At 44.2% G+C, this 20,996-nt stretch overlaps 1 protein-coding gene and 1 long non-coding RNA gene across 2 annotated transcripts in view; one reads left to right on the top strand and one right to left on the bottom strand.

Annotated features, from left to right (window-relative positions):
• Positions 1-20,996, top strand: part of LOC132394743 (uncharacterized) — an 887,546-nt gene that overhangs the window by 202,990 nt on the left and 663,560 nt on the right. The gene's annotated exons all lie outside the window — the stretch shown is intronic.
• Positions 1-20,996, bottom strand: part of LOC132394741 (uncharacterized) — a 178,338-nt gene that overhangs the window by 59,835 nt on the left and 97,507 nt on the right. Inside the window, exon 5 of the mRNA XM_059971154.1 lies at positions 13,807-13,935. Within this exon, the coding sequence (XP_059827137.1) occupies positions 13,807-13,935 (129 nt within the window). The remainder of the gene's footprint in view (positions 1-13,806; positions 13,936-20,996) is intronic.

The following is a 20,996-nucleotide window of genomic DNA, read 5'->3' as shown; positions in this document are numbered from 1 at the left end:
ATGCATCGGGATTTGATGGTATCCCCGGACGAGGTCCACCTTGGAGAAGATCTGTGCGCCGTGCAGGTTTGCTGCAAAATCCTGTATGTGCGGCACAGGGTAGCAGTCCGGTGTTGTAGCCTCATTCAGCCTGAGGTAGTCGCCGCATGGTCTCCAGCCCCCTGATGCTTTGGGCACCATGTGCAGGGGGGAGGCCCATGGGCTGTCGGACCACCGTATGATCCCCAATTCCTCCATCCTCTTGAACTCTTCCTTCGCCAGTCGGAGCTTGTCTGGGGGAAGCCTTCGAGCACGGGCGTGGAGGGGTGGTCCCTGTGTCGGGATGTGGCGTTGTACGCCGTGTCTGGGCATGGCTGCCGTGAACTGCGATGCCAGGACTCTGGTGAAGTCGTTGTTGGACAGGGTGATGGAGTCCAGGTGTGGGGCTGGCAAATGGGCTTCCCCCAGGGAGAACGTTTGAAAGGTCTCGGTGTGGACCAGTCTCTGCCTTGGCAGGTCGACCAGTAGGCTGTGAGCCCGCAAAAAATCTGCACCCAGGAGCAGTTGGGCTACGGCAGCCAGTGTGAAGTCCCACGTGAACTGGCTGGAGCCAAACTGTAGCCGCACCGTACAGGTGCCGTAGGTCCTTACTGTGCTGCCATTTGTGGCCCTCAGGTTGGGACCCGGTGCCCTGTTGCAGGTGTCGTAACTCGTCAGAGGTAAGACGCTGATCTCGGCTCCAGTGTTGACCAAAAAGCGGCATCCCGACTGCTTGTCTCACACATACAGGGGGCTATCACGATGGCCAGCCGCTGTAGTAATCAGCGGCGGCTGGCCTTGGCGTTTCCCAGGAACTTGCAGGGTGAGCTTCAGCTGTGGGCTTCTGAGCCCCACCGCTGGTGGTAGAAGCACCATTGTTAGTTGGTCTCCTCACCCCTCCCTCTGGGGTTAGTGGGCTCTGCTGCCGGGCCTGGTCTGGTCTGCTGCTGGGAGCGTGGCCTGGTGATCTGTGCGACGGACGTCCCACTCTCCTTCTTGGCTTTCCACAGTAAGTCTGCCCAGGCTGCCACCTTCCGGGGGTCGCTGAAATCCGCGTCGGACAGCAGCAGGCGTATGTCCTCGGGCAGCTGCTCCAGGAATGCCTGCTCAAACATGAGGCAGGGTTTGGGTTCTCTGGCCAGGGACAGCATTTCGTTCAGCAAAGCTGATGGCGGTCTGTCTCCCAAACCATCCAGGTGCAGTAAGCGGGCAGCTTGCTCGCGCCGTGAGAGTCCAAAAGTCATGAGCAGGGCTTTGAATTCCGTATATTTGCCATCCGCTGGGGGAGACTGTATGAACTCCTCAACCTGGGCCACTGTTTCCTGGTTGAGGGAGCTCACCATGTAGTAGTAACGTGTGTCCTCCAAGGTTATCTGCCAAATGTGGAATTGGGCTTCTGCTTGCTGGAACCATAGGTGAGGTCGCAGCGTCCAGAAGCTTGGCAGTTCTAACGAAACCGCATGAACAGATGCAGCATTGTTCATCGTCGGCTCAAATATCGTTTGGGCCGTCGGGGTCACCAGTTGTAGCGGTGTGCTACATGCAGCGCTGAAATAATGACACGTAGTCGATGAGCTGCAGTTGCAAAAGAGATTTATTCGAACTTTGCAGCTTCGCTTTAAAGCCTTCCTGATCCCGCCCTCCCCGGGCGGGAATACTGTAAGGGGCGCGTATTCACAGTCCATCCCGCGCGTGGGCTTTTCCCCTTGCTGGTGAAGCAGACTTGGCGCCCTTTTTGGGACTGGCCTCAATGCCGGCGTGCGCCGATTTGTGAGCTGGTTCGAGTGCGCTGGGAAATGGGTCGCCACACCGCCTTACTTTCTCAATAAGCCTTGAATGGGGTACCTTGTCAAATGCTTTGCTGAAATCCATATACACTACATCTACTGCTCTAGCTTCATCAATTTATAGGACAGAACTTTGCAGCAGTTTTTCGGAGTTGGACTGCAACCAATCATTGAGTGCAATTGGTTGGAAAGGCTGACTAAAAATAATGCAAGTGGAAACGGAGTGGCCATTCTTTTGAGTATGCCAGTGTTTAGAGTGGCTTTGGCTCATCAGGCTGGGGCAAGGTAAACTGTCTTGTAAGTTTCTCTTTTTTGTTCTTAATTGTCCACTGAATAGAGCTTTGACCAGTGTCCAATCCAGACATCAGAAGATTGGCGAGGTCTTCAATCAGGTCCACTGCCCATTGATAAAAGGCAGGTATGGGTCATAGCAGCATAACAGAGCTTTGACCAGTGACAAACTGACATTTGGGATTGCTTAGTAAGAGTAAATTATAGGAAGGCAGGGTGATTTGCTGCGGCCATTGTTGGAGTGGACATAGAGTGGTGATCCTAAGGCTTTAGCTCTTTGAGGCTTCAGTGAAGAGAGGTTTCACTCAAAGAAAGCAAAGAAATGCTCAAGACTTTTCCTTCTCTTCTTTATACCTACTTAGCTAGGTGAGTAGAGATGGTGAAATGCTCCTCTTGAGGGATGTGGGAAGGCTGGGAGATCTCTACTGCCCCTAACAAATACAACTGCAAAAAGTGCATCCAGCTGCAGCTTCTAACAAATTGTGTTAAGGAGTTGGAGCTTGAACTGGATGAACTCCAGATCATTTGGGAGGGTGAAGGGGTGATAGATAGGGTACAAGTAATAATTCCTGTGTCCTGTGCAGGACACAGGAAACTGTGTGACAGTCCAAAAAGGGGAAAGGGGTTAAGGAGCCAATGCAGAGTACCACTGAGGCCACCCCCCTCAACATTGAATACTGTAGGTACCAATGACATGGATAGGACAAGTGATGAGGTTCTGCACAGGAAGTTGCGGGAGTTAGGAGCTAAGTTAAAAGGTTATGATCTCAGGAGTGCTATGCATGCCACGTGTTAGTGCGGACAGAACTAAGAAGATTATACAGTTTAATACATGGTGAAGAAGTTGGTATAAAAGGAAGGGCAAAACATTTTTTGATCATTGGTTTCTCTTCCAGGGATGGTGTGACCTGCACCAAGGGAAGATTTACACCTGAACTAGAATAGATTCAAATAACCTAGAGGAAAGGTTTGTTAATACTGCATGGTGGGGTTTAAACTAGAGTTGCAGTTCGTGAGAGTTATGGAGGCAAGTGTTGGTAACACTTCAGACAAAAGTACCTTTGTAGAAATCAAATTTCTAGGGTAATGAACTGCCTATACTTCAATGCAAGAAATATCATAGGAAAGGTGGAAAATAGTGCTGAAGATGAGGTAGCTGGTTTACAAACAGAGGCAATGTGTAGGTAACAGAGGCTGCTGATAGGACAAAATTGCAGTCAACAGGGTGAGTTGCAACATAAAAGGTGGACATTTGTTGTATCTTAATGCATGCAGTATACAGAAAAAGGTAGATGAACTTGCAGCACAGTTGCAGATTCTCAGGTATGATGTTGTAAGCATCACTGAATCATGGCTGAAAGATTACTGCTAGGAGCTTAATGTCCAAGGATACACATTGCATTGAAAGGGTAGGCAGGAATGCAGAGGGAGCAGTGTTGCTCTGTTGGTAAAAAAAGTGAAATCAAATCATTAGATTTGGAAGGTATTGGAAGCTAAGGAACTGAAAGGGTAAGAGAATCCTGATGGGAGTTGTACACAGATCCCCAAATAGTATTAAGGATGTGATCTACAAATTACAACAAGAAATAGAAAATGCATGCCAAAAGTGCAATGTTACAATTATCAATATTCAGGTAGTTTAGGAAAATAAGGTTGGTGCTGGATTACAGGAGGGGAAATGTATAGAATGCCTATAAAATGGCTTTTTAGAGCAGCCCAAGGAGCTAGGGCTTTACTCTTTGGAGTGAAGGAGGATGAGAGGAGACATGATAGAGGTGTACAAGATATTAAGAGGAATAGATAGAGTGGACAGCCAGCGCCTCTTCCCCAGGGCACCACTGCTCAGTACAAGAGGACATGGCTTTAAGGTAAGGGGAGGGAAGTTCAAGGGGGATATTAGAGGAAGGTTTCTCACCCAGAGAGTGGTTGGTGCGTGGAACGCACTGCCTGAGTCAGTGGTGGAAGCAGATACACTAGTGAAGTTTAAGAGACTACTAGATAGGTATACGGAGGAATTTAAGGTGGGGACAGGGTTTGAGGGTCGGCACAACATTGTGGACCGAAGGGCCTGTTTCAGAGGATCAGCTATTCTGGATTGGGTGTTGTGCAATGAACCGGAATTCTTGTACCTTGCAGTACAAGAACCCTCAGGGGAAAGTGATCATAATATGTTTGAATTCACCTTGAAATCTGAGCAGAAGCTAAAGTTAGATGTGTCTGTATTAGAGTGGAGTAAAGGGAATTAGAGGCACGAGAGAGGAGTTGCCTAGAATTGATTGGAAAAGAATACTGGCAGGGAAGACAGCAGAGCAGCAATGACTGGAATTTCTTGAAGTAATTGGAAAGATACAGGATATACAGTGGCATGCAGAAGTTTGGGCACTTCTGGTCAAAATTTCTGTTACTGTGAATAGCTAAGTGAGTAAAGGATGACCTGATTTCCAAAAGGCATAAAGATGGATAAAGTAGAGAGCTGGGAAGTTTATCTTTATCCCTCCCCCCACTTCTTATTCCCTCTCGACCATCCCATGTTACTTCACTCCTGATGAAGGGTTTCGGCCCGAAACGTTGTTATTACCTCCTCCCATAGATGCTGTCTGGCCTGCTGAGTTCTGCCAGCATTTTGTGTTTTTTATTTATTTCCAGCATCTGCAGATTCACTCATGTTGCCTCACAAATAGTAAGGTTGTGTGTGGTGGTATATTTCAATGCGAGGAGTATTGTGGGAGAGACAGATGAGCTGAGGGCCTGGATTGACACGTGGAATTATGACATCATAGCCATTACTGAAACTTGGCCACAGGAGGAGCAGGACTGGCAGCTCAACGTTCCAGGGTTCCGATGTTTCAGACGTGATAGAGGCAGAGGGATGAAGGGTGGTTTTGCTAGTCAGGGAAAATAGTACAGCAGTGCTTCAGCAGGACAGATTAGAGGACTTGTCTACTGAGGCCATATGGGTGAGAAACAGGAAAGGTATGACCACATTAATAGGGTTGTATTATAGACCACCCAATTGTCAGCGAGAATTGGAGGAGAAAATCTGCAGAGAGATAACAGACAACTGCAGGAGACAGAAAATTCTGATTGTAGGCAATTTTAATTTTCCACACATTGACTAGGACTCCCAGGTCTAGATGGGTTAGAGTTTGTAAAATATGTTCAGGAAAGTTTTCTAAATTAATATATAGATGTACCAACTAGGGAGGATGCAAAATTGGATCTCCTATTAGTAAATGAGTTAGGGCAGGTGATGGAAGTGTGTGTAGGGGAACACTTTGGTTGCAGTGATCGTAACATCATTAGTTTCAACTTGATCATGGATAAAGATCTGGTCCTTGGGTTGAAGTTCTTAACAGGAAAAAGGCCAAATTTGAAGAAATGAGAAAGGATCTAAAAAGCGTAGATTGGATCAGGTTGTTCTCTAGCAAGGATGTCGTTGGTAAGTGGGAGGCCTTCAAAGGAGAAATTTTGAGAGTGCAGAGTTTGTATGTTCCTGTCAGGATTAAAGGCAAAGTGAATAAGAATAATGAACCTTGGTTCTCGAGGGATATTGGAACTCTGATAAAGAAGAAGAGAGAGATGTATAACATGTATAGGCAACTGGGAGGAAATAAGATGCTTGAGGAGTATAAAAAGAGTAAGAAAATACTTAAGAAAGAGATCAGATGATTTAGGGAATTATGTATCTGTACTCCCAGATCCCTCTGTTCTACTGCATTCTTCAATGCCCTATCATTTACCATGTATGTCCTATTTGGATTATTCCTACCAAAATGTAGCACCTCACAATTATCAGCATTAAACTCCATCTGCCATCGTTCAGCCCACTCTTCTAACTGGCCTAAATCTCTCTGCAAGCTTTGAAAACCTACTTCATTATCCACAATGCCACACATCTTAGTATCATCTGCATACTTCCTAATCCAATTTACCACCCAATCATCCAGATCATTAATGTATATGACAAATAACATTGGACCCAGTACAGATCCCTGAGGCACACCACTAGTTACCGGCCTTGAACCTGACAAACAGTTATCCACCACTACTCTCTGGTATCTCCCATCCAGCCACTGTTGAATCCATTTTACTACTTCAATATTAATACCTAATGATTGAACCTTCCTAACTAACTTTCCATGTGAGGCCTTACTGAAGTCCATATAGACAACATCCACTCATCAACTTTCCTAGTAACCTCTTCAAAAAATTCAATAATATTTGTCAAACATGACATTCCACTCACAAATCCATGTTGACTGTTCTTAATCAGACCCTGTCTATCCAGATAATTATATATACCATCTCTAAGAATACTTTCAGTTAATTTACCCACCACTGACATCAAGCTCACAGGCCGATAATTGCTAGGTTTACTCTTAGAACTCTTTTTAAACAATGGAATCACATGAGCAATATGCCAATCCTCCAGCACCATCCCAGTTTCTAATGACATTTGAAATATTTCTGTCAGAGCCCCTGCTTTTTCTACACTAACTTCCCTCAAGTTCCTGGGGAATATCCTGTCAGGTCCCGAAACTTATCCACTTTTATATTCTTTAAAAGCACCAGTACTTCCTCTTCTTTAATCATCATAGTTTCCATAACTACCCTAATTGTTTCCCTTACCTTACACAATTCAATATCCTTCTCCTTAGTGAATACTGAAGAAAAGAAATTGTTCAAAATCTCCCCCATCTCTTTCGGCTCCACACATAGCTGTCCACTCTGATTCTCTAAGGGACCAATTTTATCCCTCACTATCCTTTAGCTGTTAATATAACTGTAGAAACCCTTTGGATTTATTTTCACCTTACTTGCCAAAGCAACCTCATATCTTCTTTTAGCTTTTCTAATTTCATTCACAAGCTTCTTTTTACATTCTTTATATTTCTCGAGCACCTCATTTACTCTATGCTGCCTATATTTATTGTAGATCTCCCTCTTTTTCTGAACAAAGTTTCCAATATCCCTTGAAAACCATGGCTCCCTTAAAGTTTTAACCTTTCTTTTCAACCTAACAGGAACACCAAGATTCTGTACCCTCAAAATTTCACCTTTAAATGACCGCTATTTCTCTATTACATCCTTCCCATAAAACAAATTGTCCCAATCCACTCCTTCTAAATCCTTTCACATTGCCTCAAAGTTAGCCTTTCTCTAATCAAAACTCTCAACCCTGGATCCAGACCTATCTTTCTCCATAATTACATTGAAACTAATGGCACTGTGATCACTGGACCCAAAGTGCTCCCCAACACATACCTCCGTCACCTGTCCTATCTCATTCCCTAACAGGAGATCCAACACTGCCCCTTTTCTAGTTGGTACCTCTATGTATTGCTGCAAAACACTATCCTGCACACATTTTACAAACTCCAAACCATTCATCCCTTTTAGAGAATGGGCTTCCCAGTCTATGACGGGTCCTGACAGTATATTCCCAAGGACCTGGAGGAAAGTTAGTGTAGAAATAGCAGGGACTCTGACAGAAATATTTCAAATGTTATTAGGAACGGGGATCGTGCCGGAGGATAGACGTATTGCTCATGTGGTTCCATTGTTTAAAAAGGGTTCTAACAGTAAACCTAGCAATTATCGGCCTGTAAGTTTGACGTCAGTGGTGGGTAAATTAAGGAAAGTATTCTTAGAGATGGTATATATAATTATCTGGATAGACAGGGTCTGATTAGGAGCAGTCGACATGGATTTGTGCGTGGAAGGTCATGTTTGACAAATCATTGAATTTTTTGAAGAGGTTACTAGGAAAGTTGACGAGGGTAAAGCAGTGGATGTTGTCTATATGGACTTCAGCAAGGCCTTTGACAAGGTTCCACATGGAAGGTTAATTAGGAAGGTTTAATCATTAGGTTTAATATTGAAGTAGTAAAATGGATTCAACAGTGGCTGGATGGGAAATGCCAGAGAGTAGTGATGGATAACTATTTGTCAGGTTGGAGGCCGGTGCCTCCGGGATTTGTACTGGGTCCAATGTTCTTTGTCATATATATTAATGATCTGGATGATGGGTGGTAAATTGGATTAGGAAGTATGTACATGATACTAGGATAGGTGGCATTGTGGATAATGAAGTAGGTTTTCAAAGCTTGCAGAGAGATTTAGGCCAGTTAGAAGAGTGGGCTGAAAGATGGCGGGTGGAGTTTAATGCTGATAAGTGTGAGGTGCTACATTTTGGTAGGACTAATCAAAAAAAGACATACATGGTATATGTTAGGGCATTGAGGAATGCAGTAGAACAGAGTGATCTAGGAATAATGGTGCATAGTTCCCTGAAGGTGGAATCTCATGTGGATAGGGTGGTGAAGAAAGCTTTTGATATGCTGGCTTTTGTAAATCAGAGCATTGAGTATAGGAGTTGGGATGTAATGTTAAAATTGTACAAGGCATTGGTGAGGCCAAATTTGGAGTATTGTGTACAGTTCTAGTCACAGAAGTATAGGAAAGATGTCAATAAAATAGAGAGAGTACAGAGGAGATTTACTAGAATGTTAGAGAAAGGTTGAACAAGTTAGGTCTTTATTCTTTGGAGTGTAGAAGGTTGAGGGGGGACTTGATAGAGGTTTTTACAATTATGAGGGGGATAGATAGATTTGACATGGATAGGCTTTTTCCATTGAGAGTAGAGAAGATTCAAACAAGAGGACATGAGTTCAGAGTTAGGGGGCATAAATTTAGAGGTAACATGAGGGGGATCTTTACTCAGAGAGTGGTAGCTGTGTGGAATGAGCTTCCACTAGAAGTGGTACAGGCAGGTTCGATATTGCCATTCAAAAAAAAATTGGATAGGTATATGGACAGGAAGAAATGGAGGGTTATGGGCTGAGTGCAGGTCGGTGGGACTAGGTGAGAGTAAGCGTTCGGTACGGACTAAAAGGGCCGAGATGGACTCTTTCTGTGCTGTAATTGTTACATGGTTATGTGTGGAAAATTAAAATCTCCCACAATCGCAATCTTGTGCTTACTACAAATATCTGCTATCTGCTTACAAATTTGCTCCTCTAATTCTCACTCCCTATTAGGTGGTCTATAATACACCCCTATAAGTGTTACTACACCTTTCCCATTCCTCAATTCCACCCAAATAGTCTCCCTAGATGAGCCCTCTAACCTATCCTGCCAAAGCACCACTGTAATATTTTCTCTGACAAGCAATGCAACACCTCCCCCTCTTGCTCCTCCAATTCTATCACACCCCTCCTGCAACTATGTTTCACTAATAGCTACAACATCATATTTCCAGATATCAATCCGTGCTGTAAGCTCATCCACCTTTCTTACAAAGGTGCTAACATTAAAATAAATGCATTTAAGAAATTCTCTACCTCTTCTTCTCTGTTTATCCCTAACAGTACAAACAACTTCACTATCTCTTTCTTCCTTCTCCCCTATATCTTCGATTTGAGCACTCCCCTTATCTATCACCTGCCTCACACACTGTTTGCAAGCTTTCTATATTTGTGAACTACCCTCCTCTCTCCTAGTCTCTTCAATTTGATTCCCACCACCCAACCATTCTAGTTTAAAGTCTCCCCAGTAGCCTTAGCAAATCTCCCCGCCAGGATATTGGTCCCCCTAAGATTCAAGTGCAACCTGATCTTTTTGCACAGGTCACACCTGCCCCAAAAATGATCCCAATGATCCAGAAACTTGAATTCCTGCCCCTTCCTCCAATCCCTCAGCCATGCATTTATCCTTCACCTCATTCCATTCCTACTCTCACTGTCACGTGGCACAGGCAGTAATCCCGAGATTACTACCTTTGTGGTCCTTCTTCTCAACTCCCTTCCTAACTCCCTATATTCTCCTTTCAGTACCTCTTCCGTTTTCCTACCTATATTATTGGTATCAATATGTACCATGACCTCTGGCTCTTCACTCTTCCACTTCAGGATATCTTGGATGCGATCAGAAACATCCCGGACCCTGGCACCAGGGAGGCAAACTATCATCCGGGTCTCATGACTGCGTCCACAGTATCGCCTATCTGTCCCCCTAACTATTGAGTCCCCTATTACTACTGCTTTCCTCTTCCTTTCCCTACCCTTCTGAACTACAGGGCCAGACTCTGTGCCGGAGGCATGGCCACTGTTGCTTCCCCCAGGTAGGCAGTCCACCCCCAACAGTACTCAAACAGGAGTACTTATTGTCAAGGGGTACAGCCACTGGGGTACTCTCTGGTACCTGACTCTTCCCCTTCCCTCTCCTAACCATGACCCACTTGTCTGCCTCCCGTGGCCCTGGTGTGACTACCTGCCTGTAACTCCTCACTCTCCCTGACCAGATGCAGGTCATCGAGCTGCAGCTCCAGTTCCCTAACATGGTTGCTTAGGAGCTGCAGCTCAGAGCACCTGGATGATATGGACGTCCAGGAGGCTAGGAGACTCCAGGACCTCCCACATCCAACACCGAGAACAAGAAGCTGCCCTCACACTCATAATTCCCCCTTTCCCCAAATAACAGGAAAAACTGAAACCTAAACCTACCTTGCCTCTCCAGTTTCCGCCTAAGCCTGTTGAGCCAAAACCCTTAAGCCTTCACTGTTCCCAGCTCACTCCACTGCCCGCTGTATAAGGCTGTGTTCCTTTTAAAATCTTCCTCGCTTCACTGCCTGACATCACATGCCTGCGCAGTCCCGTCTCTCTTAAGCCCGATGAGAAGAAAAAATCAAAATGGCTCCTGCAGCTCTCTCATTCTGATTCTCAGACTTCCTTCTCCAAACTAAACCCGAATCAGGATTTCAGTTCTTTTAAATCTTCCATGCTTCACTTCCTGACATCACACGCATGCGCGGTCCCGCCTCTCTTAACCCCGATGAGAAGAAAAAATCAAAATGGTTCCCGCAGGTCTCCCGTTCTGATTCTCAGACTTCCTTCTCCAAATTGTCTGCACGTTTATGACCATGCATTTTCCAACGTTGTATTTTGTGTGCCACTTTGTGGCCATTCTCCTAATCTGTCTAAGTCCTTCTGCAGCCTACCTGTTTCCTCAACACTACCTGCTCCTCCACCAATCTTTGTATCATTTGCAAACTTGGCAACAAAGCCATCTATTCCATCATCCAAATTATTAATATACAGTATAAAAAGAAACAGCCCCCACATTGACCCCTGCGGAACACCACTAGTCACTGGCAGCCAACCAGTAAAGGATCCTTTTATTCCCACTTACTACCTCCTACCAATCAGCCACGCCAAGAACTTCCCGGTAATACCATGGACTTTTAACTTGGTAAACAGCATCATATATGGCACCTTGTCAAAGGCCTCCTGAAAGTCCAAATATACAACATCCACTGCATCCCCTTTATAATCTCCTCAAAGATTTTGCAGGAGATCTTGTAATCTCCTCAAAGATTTCCAATAGGTTTGTCAGTCAAGATTTTCCATGAAGGAAACCATGCTGACTTCTTCCTATTTGGTCTTGTGACATGTACTCCATAACCTCATCATTAACAATTGATGCCAACATCTTCCCAACCACTGAGGTCAGGCAAACTGGTCTCTGATTTCCTTTCTGCTGCCTTCCTCCTTTCTTAAAGAGTGGAGTGACATTTGCAATTTTGCAGTCCTCTGGCACCATGCCAGAGTCCATTGATTTCTGAAAGGTAATTTCTAATGCCACCACAATCTCCTTTTGCTCTCTCTTTCAGAATTCTAGGGTGCCATTCACCTAATCTGGTTGATAGGTCTTTCAGCTTTTTGAGCATCCTCTCTCTTGTAATATAACTGCACCTACTTCTCTTTCTTCACACACTACAAAATCAGGCATACTGCTAGTGTCTTCCACAGTGAAGACTGATGCAAAATACTCATTTAGTTTATCAGCCATTTCCTTGTCCCCCATTATTATTTCTTCTGCCTGATTTTCTAGCGGTCCTATAGCCACACTCATTTCTCTTATTTTTAACATACTTGGAAAAAACTTTTACTATCCACTTTAGTCTGAAATGGCTAGCACGAGAGGGCATAGATTTAAGGTGCTTGGAAGTAGGTACAGTGGAATTGTTAGGGGTAAATTTTTTATGCAGGGAGTGGTGAGTGAATGGAATGTACTGACAGCGGCGGTGGTGAAGGCGGAAATGATAAGGTCTTTTAAGAGACTCCTGATGGGTACATGGAGCTCAGAAAAATAGAGGACTATGGGTAAGCCTAGGTAGTTCTAAGGTAAGGACATGTTCGGCACAGATCTGTGGGCTGAAGGGTCTGTATTGTGCTGTAGGTTTTCTATGTTTCCATGCTTCCCCCCGCCATCTGGAAAAAGGTACTGAAGCATTTGGGCTCTCACAACCAGACTATGTAAATGTTTCTTCCCCTTAGCCATCAGACTCCTCATAACCCAGAGCCTGGACTGACACCAACTTACTGCCCTCTACTGTGCTTATTTTCTTGTTTATTATTTATTGTAATGCCTGCATTGTTTTGTGCACTTTAGGCGGTCCTGGGTAGATCTGTAGTCTAGTATATTTTTTTGTCTGTGTTGTTATTATGTAGTTCAATGTAGTGTTTGTACTGTTACATGTGGCACCATGGTCCTGAAAAACATTGTCTCGTTTTTACTGTAAACTGTACCAGCAGTTATGGTGGAAATGACAATAAAAAGTGACTTGACTTGACTTGACTTCAATCTAGAATATTTGATCCCCTAGGGGGCTGAACCACGAGCTGCTCTAAAAACAATCTCGTAGACTTTGTAGAAATTCCCCACATGGAATCTTAATAAAGCCAGATCATCTTAGCGATCTTAGTGATGAGGCAATTGAAATACTTCCTTGCTGTTAATAAATGGCACAAAGACAATAGAACATAACATATTTGAGCAGAAATAGGCCATTTGGCCCATCAAGTTTTTTCCACTATTTCATCATGGCTGATCCTTTATAGTCCCAATCTCACACCTTATACCCATATCTCTTCATGCCCCAATTAATTAAGAATCTATCAGCCTCTGCCTTAAATATAACTAAAGACCTGGCGTCCACAGCCACTTACGGCAACAAATTCCATGATTCACCATACTTTCACCAAAGAAATTCCTCTTTATCTCTGCCCGAAAAGGACACCCCTCTATTCTGAGGCTGTGTACTCTGGCCATAGACTAGCCTACCATAGGAAACATCCACTCTTTCAAAATTCGGTAGGTTGCAATGAGGTCACTGCTCAGTCTTCTGAATTCTAGTGAATACAGGCTCAGAGCCATCATATGACAACCCGTTCAATCCTGGAATCATTTCTGCGAACCACTTTTGAACTCTCTCCAGTGTCAGCACAATCTTTCAAAAAGGAGGGACCCAAAACTATTCACAATACTCCAAGTGAGGCCTAGCCAGTGCTTTATAAAGTCCCAACATTACATCCTTGCTCTTATATACTAGCCCTCTTGAAATGAATGTTAACATTGCATTTGCCTTCCTCACCACAGACTCTACCTGCAATTTACCCTTTAGGGAATCCTGCATAAGGACTCCCTAAAGATTTTTGAATTTTCGCTCCATTTAGAGAATAGACTACCCTTTAATTTCTTCTACTAAAGTGCATGACCATACACTTCCAGACACCATATTCCTTCTGCCACTTGTTTACCCATTCTCCTAATCTAATTTCTTCTGTAGCCTCTCTACTTCCTCAAAACTACTAGCCCTTCCACCTATCTTCATAACATCTACAAAATTTGGAACAAAGCTTTAACTTACAGTAATTGGAAAGGAAGGACAAAGAGTCCTGTGAGTGATGATGCAGAAAAAGAACCATTACATAGGTAACTGTTGCCAAACAGAGGATGCAACCAATTCCAGAACCTGCTCGGTATGCAATGGAAAATCCTGGAAAAGAGACAAAAGACCTCATGATATCACACACAGTCAGATAACTTCTACCTATTACTTTAGTTTAAGGATCAAACATTAAGGCAAGAGCACATTCTGAATACAGCGTTTTCTGCAGATGCTGGAAACTAAGACCATAAGACCATAAAATATAGGAGCAGAAGTAGGCCATTTGGCCATTGACTCTGCTCCGCTATTCAATCATGGGCTGATCCAATTCTTCCAGTAATCCCCACTCCCCTGCTTTCACTCCGTACCCTTTGATACCCTGGCTAATCAAGAACCTATCTATCTCTGCCTTAAATACACCCAATGACTTGGCCTCCATACCCTCATGGCAACAAATTCCACAGATTTACCACCCTCTGACTAAAGTAATTTCTTTGCATCTTAGTTCTAAATGGACATCCTTCAATTCTGAAGTAGTGCCCCCTTGTCCTAGAACCCCCTACCATATAACCATATAACAATTACAGCACGGAAACAGGCCATCTCGGCAGAACGCTTACACTCAGCCCATAACCCTCCATTCCTTTTCTGTCCATATACCTACCTATCCAATTTTTTTTAAATGACAAAATCGAACCTGCCTCTAGCACTTTGACTGGAAGCTATTTCCACACAGCTACCACTCTCTGAGTAATGAAGATCCCCCTCGTGTTACCCCTAAACTTTTGCCCCCTAACTCTCTACTCATGTCCTCTTGTTTGAATCTCCCCTACTCTCAATGGAAAAAGCCTAGCCATGTCAACTCTATCTATCCCCCTCATAATTTTAAATACCTCTATCAAGTCCCCCCTCAACCTTCTATGCTCCAAAGAATAAAGACCTAACTTGTTCAACCTTTCTCTGTAACTTAGGTGCTGAAACCCAGGTAACATTCTAGTAATTCTCCTCTGTACTCTCTCTATTTTGTTGACATCTTTCCTATAATTCGGTGACCAGAACTGTACACAGTACTCCAAATTTGGCCTTACCAATGCCTTGTACAATTTTAACATTACATTCCAACTTCTACACTCAATGCTCTGATTTATAAAGGCCAGCATAGCAAAAGCTTTCTTCACCACCCTATCCACCATTATTCCTAGATCACTCTGTTCTAGTGCATTCCTTGATGCCCTACCATTTACCATGTATGTCCTATTTTGATTATTCCTAGCAAAGTGTAGCACCACACACTTATCAGCATTAAACTCCATCGGCCAGCTTTCAGCCCACTCTTCTAACTGGCCTAAATCTCTCTGCAAGCTTTGAAAACAATGGGAAATAACTTTGCCACATCTAATCTGTTCAGGACTTTTAACGTTCGAAATGTTTCTACGAGATTCCCCCCACATTCTCCTGAACTCCAGGGAATACAGCCCAGGAGCTGCCAGACGTTCCTCATATGGTAACTCCTTCATTCCTGGAATCATTCTCATGAATCTTCTCTGAACCCTCTCCAATGTCAGTATAACCTTTCTAAAATAAGGAGCCCTAAACTGCACACAATACTCCAAGTATGGTCTGACAAGTGGGTAACAGTCAGGAGAGGGAAGGGCAAGAAGTGGGTACTAGACAGTACCCCAGTGGCTGTCCCCCTTAAAAATAAGTATTCCTGCTCGAGTACTGTTGGGAGGGGATGGCCTACCTGAGGGAAGCAACAGTGGTCGCGCCTCTGGCACAGAGTCTGGTCCTGTGTCTCAGATGGGTACGGACAGGAAGAGGATGGCAGTGATAGGGAACTCTATAGTTAGTGGGTCAGATAGGTGATTCTGTGGATGCAGGAAAGAAACGCAGAAGGTAGTTTACCTCCCAAGTTTAGTGTCCAGGATGTTTCTGATCGTTTCCACACATGATCGTGTATAGAGGTACCAAATAGAGAGGATGCAATAAGAGATCTCCTATTTGCAGTGGTCTCCAAACACCGGGCCGCAAAGCATGTGCTACTGGGCCGCGAGGATACGGTATGAAACAATATCAGTCAGCTGCACCTCTCCTCATTCCCTGTCACGCCCACTGTTGAACTTGAACACACACGAGGTCATTACACACACAAAGTCATTGCCCACGTGAGGTCATCAGTCGCCAAAACACAGTGATACCCTAGCGCCAGGGATCACTGGTTGGCCTCTGGTAATCTGCCGCCTCATACGGCTGGCATGAAGTGCCGTTGATACTGGCTTGGAGCATGGACAGATGGGCGCCACCTCTATATCTGTTCAGCACACAAAAGGAACCCAGTTCTAAAATATTCACAGATGACCTAATTCGGGCTCGGGGTTTCGTAAGTAGCAGAGCAGCTACCTCACTGTGATCTACTGTATGTCATCCCTCGAGCCAAACTTTTGTCGGCTGCTCTCTCTGGACTGCGACAGCTGTGGCCCCGGTACGGGGACCTCCGGCCCTTACCTTGTACTCTCACTGGTGTGTTGCAATGATTTTATAAGTTCATACGAGGAAAATATGTGCTGTGTGTTTAATCTCCAAACGTTACTTAAAATGTTATGATCTATTGACCTATAAGTGAGCTATAATTGACTTATCACTATATTCATGTAAGGAAAATATGCGCTGTGTGCTTTTTATTAAATTCGTTAGATAAACCCTTTTGGAAACAAAATTGACAGACAGACAGGCAGACTTTATTGATCTCGAGGGAAACTGGGTTTTGTTACAGCCGCACCAACCAAGAATAGTGAAGAAATATAGCAATATAAAACCCTAAATAATTAAATAATAATAAGTTAATCATGCCCAGTGGAAATAAGTCCAGGACCAGCAAATAATTAAATAATAATAAGTTAATCATGCCCAGTGGAAATAAGTCCAGGACCAGCCTATTGGCTCAGGGTGTCTGACACTCCTAGGGAGGAGTTGTAAAGTTTGATGGCCGCAGGTAGGAATGACTTCCTATGACACTCAATGTTACATCTCGGTGAAATGAGTCTCTGGCTGAATGTACGCCTGTGCCTAACCAAAACATTATGGAGAGGATGGAAGTCATTGTCCAAGATGGCATGTAACTTGGACAGCATCCTCTTTTCAGACACCACCATCAGAGAGTCCAGTTCCACCTCCACAACATCACTGGCCCTAAGAATGAGTTTGTTGATTCTGTTGGCGTCTGCTACCCTCAGCCTGCTGCCCCAGCACACAACAGCAAACATGATAGCACTGGCCACCATAGTATCATAGAACATCCTCAGCATCGTCCGGCAGATGTTAAAGGACCTCAGTCTCCTCAGGAAATAGAGACAGCTCTGACCCTTCTTGTAGACAGCCTCAGTATTCTTTGACCAGTCCAGTTTATTGTCCATTTGTATCCCCAGGTACTTGTAATCCTCCACCATGTCCACACTGACCCCTTGGATGGAAACGGGGGTCACTGCTGGACCTAGAAGGGTGGCCCTCCTCAGGTTCACCACCAGCTCTTTAGTCTTTTTCATGTTAAGCTGCAGATGATTCTGTTTGCACCATGTGACAAAGTTTCCCACCGTAGCCCTGTACTCAGCCTCATCTCCCCTGCTGATGCATCCAACTATGGCAGAGTCATCAGAAAACTTCTGAAGATGGCAAGACTCTGTGTTGTAGTTGAAGTCCAAGGTGTAGATGGTGAAGAGAAAGGGAGACAGGACAGTCCCCTGTGGAGCCCTAGTGCTGCTGACCACTCTGTCTGACACACAGTGTTGCAAATTGAATGTATTAGCCAGTTATAAGTGACTTATAGTTGACTTATCACCTATATTCCGGTCGTGATTAACACAGCCCCCATACCCCGTCGGCCGGTCCGCAAGAATATTGTCAATATTAAACCAGTCTGCGGTGCAAAAAGGGTTGGTGACCCCTGCTATTAGGAAACGAGTTAGGACAGGTGACGGAACTGTGTGTAGGGGAACACTTTAGTTCCAGTGATCATAACACCATTAGTTTACACGATCATGGATAAAGATAGTTCTAAACTGGAAAAAGGCCAAATTTGAAGAAATGAGAAAGGATCTAAAAAGTGTAGATTGGGACAGGTTGTTCTCTGGCAAGGATGTGATTGGTAAGTGGGAGGCCTTCAAAGGAGAAATTTTGAGAGTGTAGAGTTTGTATGTTCTGTCAGAATTAAAAGCAAAATGAATAAGAATAAGGAACCTTGGCTCTCTAGGGATATTGGAACTCTGATAAAGAGAGATGTATGACATGTATAGGAAACGGAGCAAATAAGGTACTTGAGTAGTATAAAAGTGTAAAAAATACTTAAGAAAGAAATAAGGAGGGCTAAAAGAAGACATGAGGTTGCTTCGGCAGTCAAGGTGAAGGATAATCCTAAAAGCTTCTACAGGTATATCAACAGCAAAAGGATAGTAAGGGATAAAATTGGTCCTATTGAAGAGCAGCTTGAACTGGAGCCTAAGAGGGAGAAGGCAATTCTGGATCTGGTGTTGTGTAATGAACCAGGTTTGATAAGGGAACTCGAGGTAAAGGAGCTTTTAGGAGGTAGTGACCATAATATGTTAAGTTTTAATCTACAATTTGAGAGGGAGAAGGGAAAATCGGAAGTGTCAGTACTATAGTTGAACAAAGGGGACTATGGAGCCATGAGGGAGGAACTGGCCAAAGTTGATTGGAAGGATACTTTAGTAGGGATGACAGTTGAACAACAATGGCAGGTATTTCTGGGAAAAATACAGAAGGTGTACGATCAGTTCATTTCAAAGAGGAAGAAAGAATCTACGGGGAGTAGGGGGCGTCTATGGCTAACAAGGGAAGTCCAGGACAGTATAAAAATAAAAGAGAAGTAAAACATAGTAAAGATGAGCAGGAAGCCAGAGGATTGGGAAACTTTAAAAAGCAACAGAAGATAACTAAAGAGGCAATATGGGGAGAAAAGATGAGGTACGAATGTAAGCTAGCCAAGAATATAAAGGAGGATAGTAAAAGCTTCTTTAGGTATGTGAAGAGGAAAAAATTATTTGGGCCAAATTTGGGCCCTTGAAGGCAGAAACGGGTGAACTTATTATGGGGAACAAGGAAATGGCAGACGAGTTGAACAGGTACTTTGGATCTGTCTTCACCAGGGAAGACACAAACTCCCAGATGTAATAGTGGCCAAAGGACCTAGGGTAACGGAGGAACTGAAGGAAATTCACATTAGGCAGGAAATGGTGTTGGGTAGACTGATGGGACTGAATAGACAATGGACAATAGGTGCAGAAGTAGACCATTCGGCCCCTCGAGTTTACACCGCCATTCTGAGATCATGGCTGATCATTCACTATCAATACCCAGTCCCTGCCTTGTCCCCATATCCCTTGATTCCCCTATCCATCAGATATCTATCTAGCTCCTTCTTGAAAGCATCCAGAGAATTGGCCTCCACCGTCTTCCGAGGCAGTGCATTCCACACCTCCACAACTCTCTGGGAGAAGAAGCTCTTCCTCAACTCTGTTTTAAATAACTGACCTCTTATTCTCAATCCATGCCCTCTGGTACTGGACTCTCCCAACACCTGGAACATATTTCCTGCCTCAATCCTATCAAATCCTTTAATTATCTTAAACGTTTCAATCAGATCCCCTCTCAATCTCCTCAATTCCAGCGTGTACAAGCCCAATCTCTCCAATCTCTCTGCGTAAGACAGCCCTGCCATCCCAGGAATCAACCTAGTGAATCTACGCTGCACTTCCTCAATTGCCAGAATGTCCTTCCTTAAACCTGGAGACCAAAACTGTACACAATATTCCAGGTGTGGTCTCACCAGGGCCCTGTACAAATGCAAAAGGACATCCTTGCTCTTGTACTCAATTTCCCCTTGTAACAAAGGCCAACATTCCATTTGCCCTCTTCACTGCCTGTTGCACTTGCTCATTCACCTTCATTGACTGGTGAACTAGGACTCCTAGGTCTCTTTGCATTTCTCCCTTACCTAACTTGACACCGTTCAGACAATACTCTGCCCTCTTGTTCCTGCTTCCAAAGTGGATAACTTCACATTTATTCACATTGAATGACATCTGCCAAGTATCTGCCCACTCACCCAGCCTATCCAAGTCTCCCTGTATTCTCCTAACGTCCTCTTCACATGTCACACTGCCACCCAGTTTAGTATCGTCAGCAAACTTGTTGATATGGTTTTCAATGCCCTCATCTAAATCATTGACATAAATCGTAAAGAGCTGTGGTTCCAATACAGAGCCCTGTGATACCCCACTAGTCACCTCCAGCCAGTCCGAGAAACACCCATTCACTGCTACCCTTTGCTTTCTATCTGCCAACCAGTTTTCTATCCATGTTGAAACCCTGCCCCCAATGCCATGAGCTCTGATTTTACTCACCAATCTCCTATGTGGCACCTTATCGAATGCCTTCTGAAAATCTAGGTACACAACATCCACTGGCTTACCCTCGTCTAACATCCTTGTTACACCCTCAAAAAACTCCAACAGATTAGTCAAGCATGATTTGCCCTTGGTAAATCTATGCTGGCTCAGCCTAATCCTATTTCTGCCATCAAGATGTGCCACTATTTCGTCCTTAATAATGGACTCAAGCATCTTCCCCACGACTGACGTTAGGCTAACAGGGCGATAGTTCTCCGTTTTCTCCTTCCCTCCCTTCTTGAAAAGTGGGATAACATTAGCCACTCTGCAATCTTCAGGAACTGATCCTGAATCTAAGGAACATTGGAAAATGATTACCAATGCATCCGCAATTTCCTGAGCCGCCTCTTTTAGAACCCTCGGATGCAGACCATCTGGACCCGGGGATTTATTAGCCTTCAGTCCTACCAGTCTACTCATCACAGTTTCTTTCCTAATGTCAATCTGTCTCAATTCCTCTGATATCTTATGACCCTGGCCCATCCATACATCTGGGAGATTGCTTGTGTCCTCCCTGGTGAAGACAGATCTAAAGTACGCATTAAATTCTGTTGCATTTCCCTGTTTCCCATAACAATTTCTCCCAATTCATTCTTCAAGGGGCCAACGTTGTTCTTAACTATCTTCTTTCTCTTCACATAGCTAAAGAAGCTTTTGCTATCCCCTTTTATATTCCTGGCTAGACTGAGCTCATACCTGATTTTTTCT

Source organism: Hypanus sabinus, chromosome 5, assembly GCF_030144855.1.
Source record: "Hypanus sabinus isolate sHypSab1 chromosome 5, sHypSab1.hap1, whole genome shotgun sequence".
NCBI classification, from domain to species: Eukaryota; Metazoa; Chordata; class Chondrichthyes; order Myliobatiformes; family Dasyatidae; genus Hypanus; species Hypanus sabinus.
The sequence above is the reverse complement of the archived record's forward strand: the minus strand, read 5'-3'. Positions and strand labels throughout refer to the sequence as shown.